Source organism: Haliotis rufescens, unplaced genomic scaffold (assembly GCF_023055435.1).
Source record: "Haliotis rufescens isolate VD_foot unplaced genomic scaffold, xgHalRufe1.0.p SCAF_8, whole genome shotgun sequence".
Lineage (NCBI taxonomy): Eukaryota > Metazoa > Mollusca > Gastropoda > Lepetellida > Haliotidae > Haliotis > Haliotis rufescens.
This window is the reverse complement of record NW_025964372.1, coordinates 36,562,976-36,580,088: the sequence shown is the minus strand read 5'-3', so window position 1 is coordinate 36,580,088 and position 17,113 is coordinate 36,562,976. Positions and strand designations below refer to the sequence as shown.

Here is a 17,113-nt window from a genome sequence, read left to right as displayed (position 1 = left end):
ACAGTAAATTGTGGTTATAACGAACTCAAAAGGACCCCTAATTTTAATTCGGTATAACCGTAGTTCGTTTAAGCATATGTACAACATCTATACAGAAAATGGACGGCACCAAGAAACAGTTCGTTATATCCGACAGTTCGTTATAAGCGTGTTCGTTATAAACGTAGTTTACTGTATAGCAACAACATATTGATGAACACAAAGAAGTTTAATCCTCGATGGGAACCTGTACCCGTCACACTAGTTCGCCACGGTACCATCTGTGCTACGGAGACTTTTGTCGTCACCAGTGTCAACTTTCCTAGTCAGCATTAGCTTGGTTTATTTGTACATTTATATGTTAATATTGTATTGTAAGTTCGTTGTAAGCCCTGGTGGTGTATGTGTTATGCAAGTCCCCGTGAATCTGATTTGCACATCTAATCTAATATATACTATTCTTGCTGGAATAACTCCCGTCGGACGTCAATGACTGGGAGAAGGTGTTGCTGAAAATTATCACTGCAAACACGAAAACGTCGTTTTTTTCCGTATATGGTCATTGGACGGAAAAACGACTAAAAATTCATTAAAATTGATTAATTGGTCAGCGTCTAGAAAGTGTCCAGAAAAGGGTCGAGTTTTTCAAGCGTAAAATGGACGGAAAAACGATGCTTTTTGCTCCGCCTTGTACAACTGTTAACGGCCAATCAGATGGCGCTGGTCCCCCGACGCACGTGATGTCCAAGGCTTCCTTTCGGACGCTTTAGGTTTCGTATTTCTGGCATGCCTTGCTCTAGTATCTGTCGCGCGCAGTGCAGCGAGATTTGCTGATAAGCTAGTTTTAGGATATGTTACATGTTAATGGAATTCAGACACGCGCCAAGAAGTCAAACCAAACAATGTTACCAAGTTTATTGTGGTAACGGCTATGTACAGTTACCCCTATCGGATAATGGGTTGTGTTTCTTTTGGTTATAACAATAACTAATTTTTTAAAGTGAAGTTTACAAGATATACGACTTGGACGCGAGGTCGGTCACATGACGTTCTTCACGTGACTGTATCTTGAAAAGGCGTAAACACTGACTACTTCAACATTCCTGGGGAAAACCCTTGGAATTCCCTGGTACGAATTCATACCGAAGCGTGGTTGCAAGCCCATTTAAGGATACCCTCGCTACAAACCATCCCAGAGAGAAAAAACACGAAAAAAAATCCAAACTGTCGCAGTGACAATTTACAGAAATCTATGAATTTACCTTAGTATCTATTTGACACATCTTCACAATCACCTTTCAATGATCGGCCAATTGATCAGTGATGTCAAAGGCTTGAAATACCACAGGTTAATTAACAACTTCCGAAATATCTCCCGTCACGTTTATCGTGTCGGCCATTTTGACGTCTTGTACTTGATGTAAATGTATTACGACGCTCTGTCATTGTAATTGACTTACTGAGGTAATTCTGTAAAAGATCTTCTCATCTAATGAGGATATTGTTTGGAATATATTTCTTGTAAACATACTAAAACATATGTTCCTCGCTTTGGGGGGAACTATTATATTCCGGGGTGGCCCATTAAATCTAGTAGTAAGCCAAGGCACCATGCGTGATCTGTTATTTTATGTGTTTAAATTACGATTTGGGGCGTTAATAAAATACACTGACGCAAGTATATTCTATTCAAATCAATTGGACAATTGAATATGCTTTCTTTTACAAATTACATAACATCACTCCACAAAATATGAACAGTTGCAGTAACACAATACGGTAATCGCAATAAACATCATTTTCAACTGTACAGTATTTCAGTATTTCAGTTATATCATGGTGTATCAGACTGATGTGGGATAAAAATCCGAAGTGGTTCAGGTCATCCAATGGGTGTTCGGGAAAAGGTGAGCGTATCCTGCCACACAAGTGGCACCCGTCACAAACACATGCAAGGACAAGTCAATTGTTCACCTGAACAAAGCACGGAAACACACAATGATGCCCGGCCTCAGTTTTACCGAGCATGTAAATTATTTTGTCCGTCAAAAACATGGACGAGTATAAACAATATGTTCATTCACGTAATACATGTCATACCTTTGACAAAATGTATTGACTCGGAGCATTATTGTTAATCACAGAGTATGCAGTTGAACTCATCACCCATCCCATATTGATAACCCTTCTTGAAGATCTATGAAATCAGAAGCTGCAACACTCTATCTTTTAACTGGCATGTCAGACTTCTATTCTATTACTCAGTTTTATTTGCACGGATTACTATGGAAGGGACATTGTCTCGTTGTCGCATTGACGCCTTTACAAAAACAAGCAAAACGTGTCAAAATTAACAAAAGCGCGACAATTGGCCATTTGTCGCATTGTCGCGTGTTCGCATTGTCGCTCTTTGATAATCCTTTTCTTTATTTTACAAAAGGGCGACGATGCCGTAACGCGACATTTTCAAGGTCAAAATATGTCTCGTTGTCGCATTGTCGCCCCATCACAAATGTGTATAAAAGGCGTAAAGTTCAGTTATTGTTACAGTTAGGAAGTTCAACCTGATAAATGTACGTCTTGAAATGAAAACACAAGTCCGTCCGCGAGTCCTTAACGTTTTATTGTGAGCTCTTCTCTAAAAGTGCTTAGTGTTCAACTCCCAGTTCCAAACACGTAGTACCTCCTCAATAATCCACATACCTCCAGTGCAGTGGTCTTCCGGAAGATCTTACTCTTGACCGTATTAGACAACTGACGAGTGCACGCCTGACCTGTGACCTCGTTGCAACCCTAGTGATGTGTTTGCCGAAGGGAGAGGGGTAGGAAATGTGTGCTCCAGCCCAGCGCAGAGCTCGCGACACACTGTATACTGATGTATACAGTATATTGCAGTTGATATACTGTATACTGCATGTGATACTTATTTGCGGAAATGTTACAACTTTCAAGATTCAAGATTCAATTTGCATATATTTCATATACAACAGACCGCCGTCATATATCACTGGAATACTGCTGAGAGCAGCGTTAAAACAAATTGTTTTCATAATGGAGCGCTGCAGTCATTTAAAATAGAACCGTATACATATGTACATGTAGTACCAACTCACTCTATTTGTTTCGAATATTCAGCAGAAAATATATTATTAACCGGGTCTTTGGGAAAAGATATCAGATTTTTATAAGCAGCCACATAGGGATGATAAAGGACCCCTCGCTGATTAGGTTCTTGTTTACTTAAGAGCAGAGTTGGCCATGTTAGATGATATAACCAAAATCCGGGAGCTCCGGCGGGGGGCAAGCTGGTCTTGTTAGTGTATGGTATGAGCTGTGACGTTGACCCAAGAGAATAATGTAAAACATGAGACCAACTCAGGTCTATAATGATTGGGAAAGTCTAGATTTCCACAGCTCTAGCCTGAAATTAAGAATTGTTCTATGCTCCATTTTAATTGTATTATTTTCATTTTGTAGACATGGATGGACCAACCAGGAAAGAAATTGATGGAATATTAATATCACATGTAACCACTGATCCAGTTAAATTCATCACACAATAATAAATTAGTATTTGACATTACGGCACTTGATTAATAGGGCATGGTCATGTACATGTTCACTGTAGTAATGTACACACCAGTCAACTTGATTATAATTTTTATCAAAGTGTAGCGCGGCATCAACGATTACTTTATGATATCCTCACTTGTCATCGATGTATTGACATCGAATAATGGACGGCAATTCGAAATTCTTATGGATAGCTTCAATAGGGACAGCGCCGGTGTCAGTACAATTTTCCTAGTTAAAATAAGTATCTACAAAATATAATCTGAAGCAGACAAGAACAATATTTTTTTATTAATGCTTACTTTCATGGATAGAATTAAGGCAATCTAGGCTTGCCAAATCGTTCTAGACTTGAGCTGGATTCCTTTTAAATTTATTCTGTATGGTCTGGGAGACGAACGGGCGTCAGTATTGCATGGAGAACTGGGACAGCCTTAATCAGTGTAATCGGATATGTTGTGGAGTTTCGGTTTTGGGCTGTTTGCTGAATATATAGAATTGCGAGTTATGTATACTCTGTATTCTTTCGTCATGGTAGCATATATATTTTCTATGTTGCTTTTTGAATTATCCACAAATAATGAGAACTACAATGTAAACCTCTCTCTGGAGATATGCAATAATACTACTGAAGGGCATATCTGAAAAATGGGACTTCTCGACAAATATTTCTTTCTTAAATACTACCCGTTACAGGCATTCTGATCATTATATCATACTTTGTACAGTTTAAAAGTCAAATAATTGCAAATTGTGTATCTTTCTACATTTTGAATTAATTATATTTTCTGAAATAAAACCTTAGCATCAGATAGTGATATACACGAATATGATCTATACTATTATAAATGAATTATCAATTTCGTATTATGAATTAGATCAAAAGAAATATGATAGTAAAACAAATTATTTTAATCTATTCTTGTGAATAGGTAACGAGAGATCCAGGCAACGCACTAACGTAGCCATTTATGAAAAATGAAATATTAAAAGTTTAGGGGTTTGAACATGCACATTGAATGACAGGGAAGAAAGCAACGCAATAATTAAATTATGAATCAAATTATGTTATAAATATAACAGAATATTTAGAAAATATAAGTTTAATTTCTCATTGTTGGAAGGTGTTTAATAATTATATAGATTGTGTTTGATTGTTTGTTGTTTAACGCCGCACTCAGCAATATACCAGCTATATGACGGTGGTTCGTAAATAATCCAGTCTGGACCAAACAATTTAGTCATTATCATCAAGAGCACCGATCTACGCATTTGGGATACGATGACATGCATCAACCAAGTCAGCGAGCCAAGTCGCCTTCGTACAAGCATGGGTTGTTGAATGCCTATTCTAACCCGGATCTTCACGTGTATTTTTTTAAATAATAAGGTACAATGAAATTTTGTTTATGTCCATAATAAGTGTGTATAAGTAGATGGATAATATGTCCATACACGCCAAGTAAATGGTATATGCATTAATTTAAATGCAAATGATTCAATGATGAGTTCTTTCACAAGTCCATATTTCAAGGCATGTATTTGATATTCATAATAACTCCACAAAAGCTACACAATGACAACAAAACGGTACCAGCATCACAGATACCAATAATACATGAGATACATATAATTACTTTAAAGTTAAAACATGTATCTAAATAGAAAATTAGAAGGATACACTTCCGACATTTTTCGTATTTTGTTTTCGTTTGGAGAGAGAAGTTGTGATTGGTATCTAATGGGTGCAAACAGGTGTTCCCTTTCGTCCAGGCCTTGCGGCAATGCTATAGCCCAAAATGAGACAAGCCTTGTTCAACAGGTTCAGACTCAAATTTCTATCCCACTTGGGCTCCTTTTAAATTTAAATATAATTTCTCGTGTCGATATGTGTCAGAAGAAATGAAATATTACAGCACTGGTGAATAGGTTATATGCGCATGTCAGCGTCGATCCTATAATATCCTTTTATGCAAAATACATATATACTGATGAATTAAGGTAGTAATACTACGCAAATATATGTCCAGATGTATACATCAGTATCATCTCGTGATCTTAATTCGTGCTTTGATCCCTTTTTCTACCGGAGATTCTGGGGTGTTACATCACACCAGAAAGCCAGGTCCAAATTCAAGTCATAATTTCATGGTCCGTCTTGTATGTTGGAAACCAATATCGCAATATGGCTAAATATTGCTGAACGTGGTATTAACCCGATTACTCACATAATTATTCCATTTTCTACAGTCATCTACGAACACTATCTTTAAGGAGGTATATATCTGTATCATCCAAATGTCCATACATATATGTCCACATTTATATGTATAAAGCAAGTCGTCCTGCACTCTTCCTTAAAAGATAAATGTTAAGCATTTCCTCTGTGTGGATTTATATAATGTAATATCGTTTTAATGTAATGCTGATGCAGTAAACGTACCACAGACCTGATGCTAGAATAACATCTTATTTCTGAAATGAACATATTTTACAGAAAAAAAACAGTTGTTTAAACAATACTTATAAAATATAAGAACAAGGAGCCAAGAGCCAAATATTAGGCTGTGTTGGACATATTTGTTTTGGGGTCTTATGACAGACAAACCTGATGCCTTTAAGTATAAAGATAAGTAAGTATAGATGTTGTACATATTCAAATATGTTCGTGATTAACCCAACCTTGAAAACTATTGAAAGATGAGTGGTAACTATTTATGCCATTATTTCAAATTAGAATGAGAGCACATCAGGAAAGCATGGTACTTTAATATACGTATCTTGTTAACCCAATATTCTTTTTTAAGTAAGAGCAGCATGTATATCGAGAGTATAGGTTTGGTGCGTGACTTATCACACAGTACTTTCAGAAAGTATGCATATTCTGTTTATCGGCAATAAATAACATAAGACGATTCATACGGGTAAATACGATTTACTTCAGAACTAGTATAGATTATTTAAGGTTAGGGGGAAATGTATGTAATTAACAGAACTTTGGCCGGGTTTGAAGTATTTGGGTCCTGGCTTGGGCTTTGTGTTGGACGTGTAGACGGCATTTCCAGGTTTGACGTATCAATGACAAAAATGATGTCAGATGTCTCTGCCTTTTCGGGTGAACAATTGGCTTGCCTTTGGATGTGTTTGTGGCGGGTGCCACTAGTGGATCGGAATGAGCTCGCGTTTTTGCGAGCATCCAATGACGTCATTTATTATGATGAATCATGAAACATGCTCCTATGTTGTCGCAATGGTTTCTCATGATAAACATGAAAAGATATAATGTTAGTGTATATGGTCATGTAATTAAGAAACAAACGACGAGTGGGAGTTGTTTATTGTACGATAAACAACGACCGAGACTCGTTTCTTTCTATATGAGATGTCAACATTACGTACAGCCTCTTTTAGGGTGTTAAATTAGGAAAAAATACACGCTTTACAATATTTACCCGTACTTAAATAATGATGATTCCTTGAATAGAATCCGACAGCGGCCATGCTAGATAAATCCTTTTTAGGATTTGAGTTTGGTCCCGCATATTCTCACAATTTTCTCGTCAATCATCTGTACCTTTTCTCCCAATACCGATTGTCATATCACTCTCACTTTCGGATTCTCCAGCAACATTTATTGGGAATAACTCACTAGACACATACCTCTCAAAAATAAGGTCAAATTTACAATTTTTACTTTTCAAGTTGCGAGTGCATGTTCGAATCTCAATAAATGACGTCATGATAGAACAATGTTTTATCGTGAAATAAATATCGCTTCCTTCTTTGTTCTTTGTGATTTATCGCGTAGCTATCTTATATCATCAAATGCCAATTTCTAACTGCTTTATTATGACGTATCCGTGTCATGTAGCAATACCATACACAAATATCGTTGACTTCGACGTTGAATAGTGTCATGAAATATTATTATCCTCTTGTGTGCAATATTTCTGGTTGAGAAATCTAACATATTCTTACTTTAAGAATAGCGACTATACATTATTATATATCCCTTATCAGGTCTCTGTAACATTTGCAAAATGATACAAATATAAAAATACAACCGAACCGAAATGTAATATTTTAATATCCTTACGTTGCTAAGTGCAGCATTTAACAACAAACAAACAAAACATAATATCTTTAAGAATTATGCTAACAATTCCGATGCTAAAAATAATTTCACAATCTCCATACCTCTTTCTCTCTATGAAAACATAATAACTTTTTTTTTAATAATCTGAAGGAATAATAATGGCAATACTATCATAATTATCATCATTATTTATGTTACTTATCCTCAAGTGAAGTAGTCCCCGACACTATACATTCAGTGAAGAAGTCCATGAACATATGAACTATGTAACATACATTCATGGAAATTAGATGAACAATTGAAGTTAGCAAATGATATTATTCGGTCGAACGTCTATCAGCCATCTATTCTATTCATGAAGAACATTTCACGTGGGACAAACAGAGGGAATTATGACTATCGACTTGCTTATTATTTTTTATATTCATGCCAGCTCAAACGATCTATTGGCTTGATTTATTGTTATGGTATCCACAAAATAAGTAGGATCCGATTTTTTCCGTTTTTGTTGAAATAAAACTGAATAATATTTGCTGTTTACATATCAAAGTTTGCCAAATTGTTACAATATGTTTGCCCACAGCAAGGCTACATATCCCCAACATATTGTGCTAGGCACAGTATCACTGGACTGAGGGAGGGCGGTATTCCTCCTTGTGGGTCACCTGCTTGGCAATATGGGACGGGAAAACTGCAGGGGGTGAGGGCAGTTAAGTTGATGGTACAGACAGATAAGAGAGATCATTTTACAAATGTGAAACCTCAGTCCACAAAGGAAGAGGCGAAAGCTGAAACTTGGTGAGGTTTACAGAACAAAGGCAGTTATTTCTAGTTTCTTACTGACTCTCGAAGATACATTTAATAAAACAATTAATGCGCGCACACACTAATCTGGACGAACTTCTCATTGTTCTGTTTATGTCATCCTATATACTATTAGTATGTTACCATTCTAAGGTCAACCTCTCACATAACATTATATTGTTCATAGTATCAAAGTTTAATCAACAATATCAAGAGCAGCGATTTAAACCACTGAAACACCCAAACACAAGGCTGTTATCAAGCGCTAGTGCAGACGTGATGCATCGTAAAAACTGTAACTCGATGTCTTCAGAAATACAATTATACTACGAGATAGTACGGCTAACGCTGACTCACCGGTGGAACAAAGACAATATCGCTAATACATACGCTATAACGTATTTGAATGTTAATACTAAAGAGAAACAATCATTATTTTTGCAGTGACGATATAACACGTATACACGTTTATTGTTAACTTTCATCAGTTTTGCTCTTTATTTTAATAACTTTGTTTTCACATATATATGTAGCAATATCCGACAAGCATGTCATACATAATTTTGGGCAGTTTTCAATCTTGTACTGACTTACTCTGGTGTTAATGAGCGAAGTTTATTGGCTTGTGTGTAAAACCCCGTTTTTCTGGTTATCCTATTATTACTTAGTTTATTTCTATCTAATGACACCCTGTACTCTGGATCATGGCTCCGTGACTATCCATAACAATGAAGATGAACATTCAGTTCAAGTAAATGAATGAGTTTGTTTTGACGCTATAGTCAGTCAAAAAACCAATGCTGTGAGGTTTGATAACGCACTTCTACCAGGTCGAACATCGTGGATCCTCATTTTCTGCCTAAAGAGAATCATAGTTCATATGCTAATCCATCTGGGAATACCCCCCACTCAAGATGACCTTACTTGTTGCTAAATCTATCATCTATCCTCCCAATCTCACCCCCAACACTCCAACCCCCACTCCCCCCCCCCCTCCCCCGCACGCACGCACGCACGCAAACACACACACACGCACACACGCACACACGCACACACACACACACACACACACACACAAACAACTGACCTAAATAACCTGGACAGGAAATACTGCTGATAGCCTCTGGTCAACTCAGCCGCGCCACCGCAGAATGTTCGTCCAACTCTGCAGGGGGCATTCTCAGTGGCTTCAAACGCGCTGAAATGTTTTCGCCTTGCATCCAAGATGCCGAAAAGTGAAATCGTATGAAATTTGGCTATTTTAGGTCCTATCTCTTTTTTGATTACCCAATACAGTCAATTCATAGTTACACGGTTGTGAAGAAGCTTACAACTTTATAAGACTTATTCATCTCATTCCAAAAAAGCTACTCGCGCTCACATAAAGTTGTAGTTATAATGTCACGCACGTCTTCTCAATTCTGGGATTGGTAAATCCAAATATGTGTGTGCGCGTGCGTGCGTGCGTGCGTGCGTGCGTGCGTAAATGTGGGCCTGTTGGATGTTACATAAAACATTCATCTTGAGCGGGATGGTAGTTCGAGTTGGATTAGCATGTTAACTATATGATCTTCTTTAGGCAGAGAATGCCGCGCATGAATGTATTGATGAAATTTCTAGGTACATGGGGCCTTTTCGTCCCCAGGAATACCCACAGTGGAGACTTCAATGGGGATAGGGTGTACACAATGTGCTACCTGGTAGATTGTGTGTCATCAGACCGGACAACGTTTGTCTTTGACTGATTGTGGCGTAAAACACACTTATTCATTTACTTATATCGGAAATTGAATGTTCATCTTAATTGTTATTGTTGAACATGTGATATATTTTTACAGAAATAAAACAGTGACATTATAACTACAACTTTATGTGAGCGCGAGTAGCTTTTTTGGAATGAGATGAATAAGTCTTATAAAGTTGTAAGCTTCTTCACAACCGTGTAACTATGAATTGACTGTATTGGGTAATCAAAAAAGAGATAGGACCTAAAATAGCCAAATTTCATACGATTTCACTTGTCCGGCATCTTGGATGCAAGGCGAAAACATTTCAGCGCGTTTGAAGCCACTGAGAATGCCCCCTGCAGAGTTGGACGAACATTTTGCGGTGGCGCGGCTGAGTTGACCAGAGGCTATCAGCAGTATTTCCTGTCCAGGTTATTTAGGTCAGTTGTTTGTGTGTGTATGTGTGTGTGTGTGTGTGTGTGTGTGCGTGTGTGCGTGTGTGCGTGTGTGTGTGTTTGCGTGCGTGCGTGCGTGCGGGGGGGGGGGGGAGAGAGTGGGGGTTGGAGCGTTGGGGGTGAGATTGGGAGGATAGATGATAGATTTAGCAACAAGTAAGGTCATCTTGAGTGGGGGGTATTCCCAGATGGATTAGCATATGAACTATGATTCTCTTTAGGCAGAAAATGAGGATCCACGATGTTCGACCTGGTAGAAGTGCGTTATCAAACCTCACAGCATTGGTTTTTTGACTGACTGTAGCGTCAAAACAAACTCATTCATTTACTTGAACTGAATGTTCATCTTCATTGTTATGGATAGTCACGGAGCCATGATCCAGAGTACAGGGTGTCATTAGATAGAAATAAACTAAGTAATAATAGGATTACCAGAAAAACGGGGTTTTACACACAAGCCAATAAACTTCGCTCATTAACACCAGAGTAAGTCAGTACAAGATTGAAAACTGCCCCATAATTATGTATGACATGCTTGTCGGGTATTGCTACATATATATGTGAAAACAAAGTTATTAAAATGAAGAGCAAAACTGATGAAAGTTAACAATAAACGTGTATACGTGTTATATCGTCACTGCAAAAATAATGATTGTTTGTCTTTAGTATTAACATTCAAATACGTTATAGCGTATGTATTAGCGATATTGTCTTTGTTCCACCGGTGAGTCAGCGTTAGCCGTACTATCTCGTAGTATAATTGTATTTCTGAAGACATCACGATACAGTTTTTACGATGCATCACGTCTGCACTAGCGCTTGATAACAGCCTTGTGTTTGGGTGTTTCAGTGGTTTAAATCGCTGCTCTTGATATGGTTGATTAAACTTTGATACTATGAACAATATAATGTTATGTGAGAGGTTGACTTTAGAATGGTAACATACTAATAGTATATAGGATGACATAAACAGAACGATGAGAAGTTCGTCCAGATTAGTGTATAGGCAACATTTAATAATTAAAATAATTACATTCAACAACTCCCCTTTTAAGTCCATTTTCCTGACTTATAAGTAAATGCAAGAACACAATCGGCCGGAATACAATGTATAGTTCTTGTCCACTTCCATATGACTATATAGCATACAATAAGCTATCGGGTCCCGTTTAGATCGGTTTGGGTGGCAGCCTAGATAGCCATAGAATAGTTTCATCTTGGAATCTCCCATATCACTGGGGATACTCTTCAATTTAAATGGAGTTACTTGTTACGATTCCGAACCTTCACGTGACTGTATTTATGAACCATTGTCAAATAGTGGTGACATTAAATCTAGGAAACAATACGCGAAAGCGCGCATGCACAGAACGGAAAATTTGGTCAAGGCATTAAGTAATCCGCATGCGCAGAACGATTGATTTCAATACTTCCGCTAAGCGCTTCGAGTGCTGCGTCAAACGCGGGCCTGTAATCTAACACGCGGGGACTGACCAATGAAAACCGAGAAGTAGAAATACCGGTAGACGCTGTTGCTTGATTGACAATGTCAATCAAGAAAGGGAGGAGCTTAACGGTATCGTTCTCTCCCAGTAAATTCCGATGTCAAATAACGACGTTATTTGGACGGAAAAACGATGGTTTGAAAACGTCCAAATAACGTCGTTTTTCCGTCGAATGACCATATACGGAAAAAAACGACGTTTTGGTGTTTGCAGTGTATTGTCCCTATAGCGCACAGCCGTCAGGTTTCCTTGGACATGGATAAGATTAGTACGGTTGGTGTAGGATATCGCCGCCCACATCGTGACACTTCCTCCACCGAATCTGTCCACTGGACGTACACAGTTAGGAGCATAACGTTCATGGACCCATCTGTAAACTCTGTTTCGTCCATCCCGTCACTGTAGAAGAAACCTAGATTCATCGCTGAACCATATGCGCCTCCAGTTTCGTAAGTTCCAGGCCGACATGTTATTGCACCAGCGGAGACGTTGGACGCGATGCTGACGTCGTAACACGTTCCCGAAGTAGGGTCTCCGGGCTCTCAGTCCAACCTCTCTCAGTCTGTACCGTACTGTTTGCCCCGATATCCTCCGCTGTGCTCTCAGCTGTAACAGTACGATCACGTAAATGGACGACCAGGATGTAGCGATCCTGAGCTGCTGTGGTGACTCGAGGTCTTCCGGTGCGTGGACGGTCGTTTGTGGTACCCGTAAGGTTGTTGCGTGTTGCGAGTCGAGAAATCGTACTCTGGCTTACATTTAGACGTCATGCAACTGAAGATTGCGACTCACCAGCCCCTAGTCTTCCAATGGCGATATTGCGAGTCGCAGCGTCTATACATGGCATAATGATTCCGTCGTGAAACTCTTCAAAACTGATTTCACATTTCGAATGCGACATGGCATTTTATAGACAGATACAGCATGCAACCAATCTCATTAAATTCAGATCTTAGTTCTCGCTATGCTAAACAAAGATCTGAGGACATCACGTTAGGGGTCACGCCAGAACGACCTTTCGCGAATTTTGACCGACCAGTGAAATGACTGACAAGAAATCGACAGTAGCCAATCAGAAGGCAGCTTTCTTGAGCTTTACGGTACTAGTTTCAAACTGGCGACTACGCTTCGAAACATTTTTTTTACGTATTCTCGATTAAAAAAAATAAAACTGATAAGAAGAACATTCTAGAATGGCTTATAGATGGCCTAGATTGTATGGATATAATCATATATAAAACCCGTAACTGTCGTTCGGAATACCCCGTGTTAAATATTTCTTGGTTGCATGATAAGATAACACATTCCGACTCTCACTGTCATCATCTAGAAAGCGACGCTCTGATTTGTTGGATGAAAGGTCGTTCTGACGTGACCCGTGACGATGTCCTCAGATCTTTGTTTAGCGGTAGCGAAAACTAAGATTTGATTTTAATGATATTGAGCATGCAACTCATGGCCCAATTTGCGCGTTCAAAATGAGTTTGGTTTCGTTTTGGTGATGTGTTTTCAGAAATTTGTAAAACGGCTTATCAAACACAACGTTTTGCGTTTTGGTGGTTTTTTAAAGGACAGATTTACATAGAAGTCTCCCATAAACAGAATTATAACATATTTTATCAATTCAGTTGACATATTCTTTGATCAGAGGATTTTTTTAAATTCAGAAACACCTATGCGTTTCATTTTTGGAATAGTATATATCATACATCTCATCCATATTTGACTTATAGCCTGGTCATATACACTTTATTAAACTATTTAGATTTTGGGATGCTGTGTTTAGGTGGTGTTTAGGCTATGAGGTGATAGCTCATATCATGTGTTTAAAGCCTAAACGGGTTTAGACAGAACACACCAAATGTGCTTACCGTTTAGGATTGAAACACACTCCTGATCATGTCTTGTATGTGTTTACATTCTCAACTCTTTTACAGTGTAATTTAAGTAGTGAATTATACTAATTTAATAAGTGACATTTACTATATCTTCAGCATCTTCGTGAAACCCACCAGGCAGGATAGTTAATTCTCTGTTTACTAAGCTTCTGGCCGCTGTTACTAAATAAGTTCATTATACTGTTTTCTGAGAGTAGCAAACATCGAGTGGTAAAAATGTGTGACCTGGTTGATCGTACCCCTTATGGTACCCGGAAAATCTATCTGATGACAGTGACAGAAAGTTCTGCGCTTTTAAATTAAATACAATCACCCTGTCACTCAGTGATAGAAATCAGATGGTGTGAAATCGTGTTTAAGACTCTTACCGGTAGTGGCACATATTATGGAAATCCCGATAATACACAATACAGAAAGCATCATTCTTGTATGTGTCCCAGAAGAGAATATGCTACTATTGCGAACCTCGGACCCTGCGCATGTAGTTATCAATGTTCAAATAAATGGTGATATCAAAGGAAAGCGAATCACGTGTATCAATGACGCAGAGAAAAAAATCAAAGAGGAAAGTCCCAGCAGAGGAAATACATGATACAGTTGACCTCATGTTGAAGATAGGCAAGTAAGAACAATGCCTGGTGGATAACGTACAACCTTTTCCTCTTTCACTTGTCCCGTCATTTCAATGATGCTGATCACTGTAAAGCTACCTACGTACAATACATGTACCACACGCAATCACATTCAGAGGACATGCAGTGTTGTAACATAATACTTCATGCAAGATATGTATTAGTATGTTATCTAAATTTTTGAATAATAACTTTACAAAAGTTACTTAATTTTTTAACAGTCCTATTTTTAAATGGAAAATAGCAAGACAAAAGTCGGAATGTTGAGACATTTACGATAATATAGTGGGATACAAATATTTCTCTGTTAAAAAACGGGGTGATTAAATGATAATAAAACTCATATACCTTGTCCCTGGTTTCAGATAATGGACGTAATATATTTGTGCCAATGGAATTTGGTTTATTCATCTGCCTTTTTTCAATTTGAAGTGGATAATTTGAAGTTCGAAAATGACATACTGATATTCCATATTTAATATCCAAAATTTTAAGATATCATTCAGAATATAAATCAGATTTAAATACCTTATATAAAGTATATGTATTTGGATCAGTTGTGCATATATATCCACAATCTGCCAAACATTCATTCAGTCGACGAGGAATACTGCATTTGAGTCCCCCAATGGCGATTTTAGGGAGTCTGTCCCACTCTTGCAGCACCTGGCCAAGCGTGACCAGCGACGATTAGTGTCGACATCGTGTTCACCATTGACATGTGTTGACTATATGACAATTTGTAATGGGTGGCACAACACGTGGCTGTCGACCATGGAGATTAGCTGCATATTGACGACTTCTAATCGTCTGACCCGTAACTCCTACTCCAGTAGCCTGATGACTGTTTGCAGCAATTTGATTCGCCGTTGAGCTTGAATTCGTAGAGCCTTGTTTCGAATCAATCGATCCTGTACTCTTGTCGTTGACCTGCGGCGCCTTGAATGGGGTCCCTCCTTAACATTTGGGGTTTGTTGCGACCCGTTTTATAATCTGCTCATCACAGACTGTGAAACATAGAACATATTGGGGGCGGTCGGGTAGCCTAGTGGTTAAAGCGATCGCTCGTCACGCCGAAGACCCGGGTTCGATTCCCGACACGGGTACAATGTGTGAAGCCCATTTCTGGTGTCCCCCGCCGTGATATTGCTGGAATATTGCTAAAAGCGGCGTAAAACCGTACTCACTCACTCACTCACTAGAACATATTGGCCACTGCGCGCTGACTTCTGTCAGTTTCCAGCATACGTAGACGCTCCGCGCGTTGCAGATGCTGCATCACTTGTTCATACACAAACAATGAATGGAGTCAAGTAAATCACGAGTGTATGACGAGCAGAATCCATAAGATTGACAGAAATAATGGTCAACAGAGATCTATCGACCTTCCTTGAAAGTGTCAAAATCAGCAATGACAACCTACGTACGTGTCGTGCAAACTATAGGATGTGTTGTGGTTTTAGGTTTTACAGACATGAACGTTCTTGCATAGGAACAACTTGCCTTGTCGTCAACACTTATCTTTATCCTAATACTTACTTATATCAACATTTATATTGCCCTTCTTTATAAGAGTATATTATCATGTGTAGTTTTGTCAATAGATGCCCCCACCGCGAAACAAGAAATATCAAGGATTAAAACCAAAAAATGCACACAAAAAACAAAGTAGGCATTCCACTCGCATCTGTCGATTTGTATTTCAATTATAATTTATGCTTTAGCGAATTATGTTTGTTTGTTTGTTTGTTGTTTAACGCCGCACTCAGCAATATTCCAGCTATATGACGGCGGTTCGCGAATTATTATGTGATATGGTGATAACATTTAGCTTCTCAATATCTACTTTAAACACATATCCACGATATGTCTTTATTGCATAGTTTTCGCAATTTTCCTTCTTGTTGTGTTGTATCCAAGAATTCATAATAGTGTGACAAAAAAACTGAATTAACTCTGACACCTGGTTATCGAGTTTGCTGACCCAAAACACGTTCAGATTTCCTTACAATTCACATAAATATGAAAATGGGTGTTCTGAATGCAACAAATAATTCTAAAATTGTCTCAACGCCGATTATGAACCTCACGTTTCTACTCTTATCAAATTCGTGGCCGGGTTAGTCGCGCAAGGTTGCACCAGTACTACAGCGCCCGTGGGGATTCCGAGTGAGAGTTCCGCGAAAGAGGAAAGCCTGAACAGAGGAAATACACTGAACGCATGTAGTTGACCTAATTTTAACCCTACAATGCAAGTGAGATAACGTACAACCTTTTCCTCTTCCAACTTGTCCCGTCATTTCAATAACACTGGGGCGGTCGGGTAGCCTTGTGGTTAAAGGTGAGGTGAGGTGAAATGGGGTTTAACGTCGCGTCCAAGATTATTGCACTTATATAGCGACGTGCATGTACGTGTGTGTGTGTTTGCTTGTACTAGTCCGGAC

The 17,113-nt window shown here is 38.5% G+C and overlaps 1 protein-coding gene across 1 annotated transcript in view; it reads right to left on the bottom strand.

The window, feature by feature from the left end:
• The window catches only part of LOC124138416 (scavenger receptor cysteine-rich type 1 protein M130-like), a 39,191-nt gene extending 26,630 nt beyond the window's left edge, over nucleotides 1–12,561 (bottom strand). Inside the window, exon 1 of the mRNA XM_048389799.1 lies at nucleotides 12,438–12,561. Within this exon, the coding sequence (XP_048245756.1) occupies nucleotides 12,438–12,561 (124 nt within the window). The remainder of the gene's footprint in view (nucleotides 1–12,437) is intronic.
• Nucleotides 12,562–17,113: the final 4,552 nt, after the last annotated feature.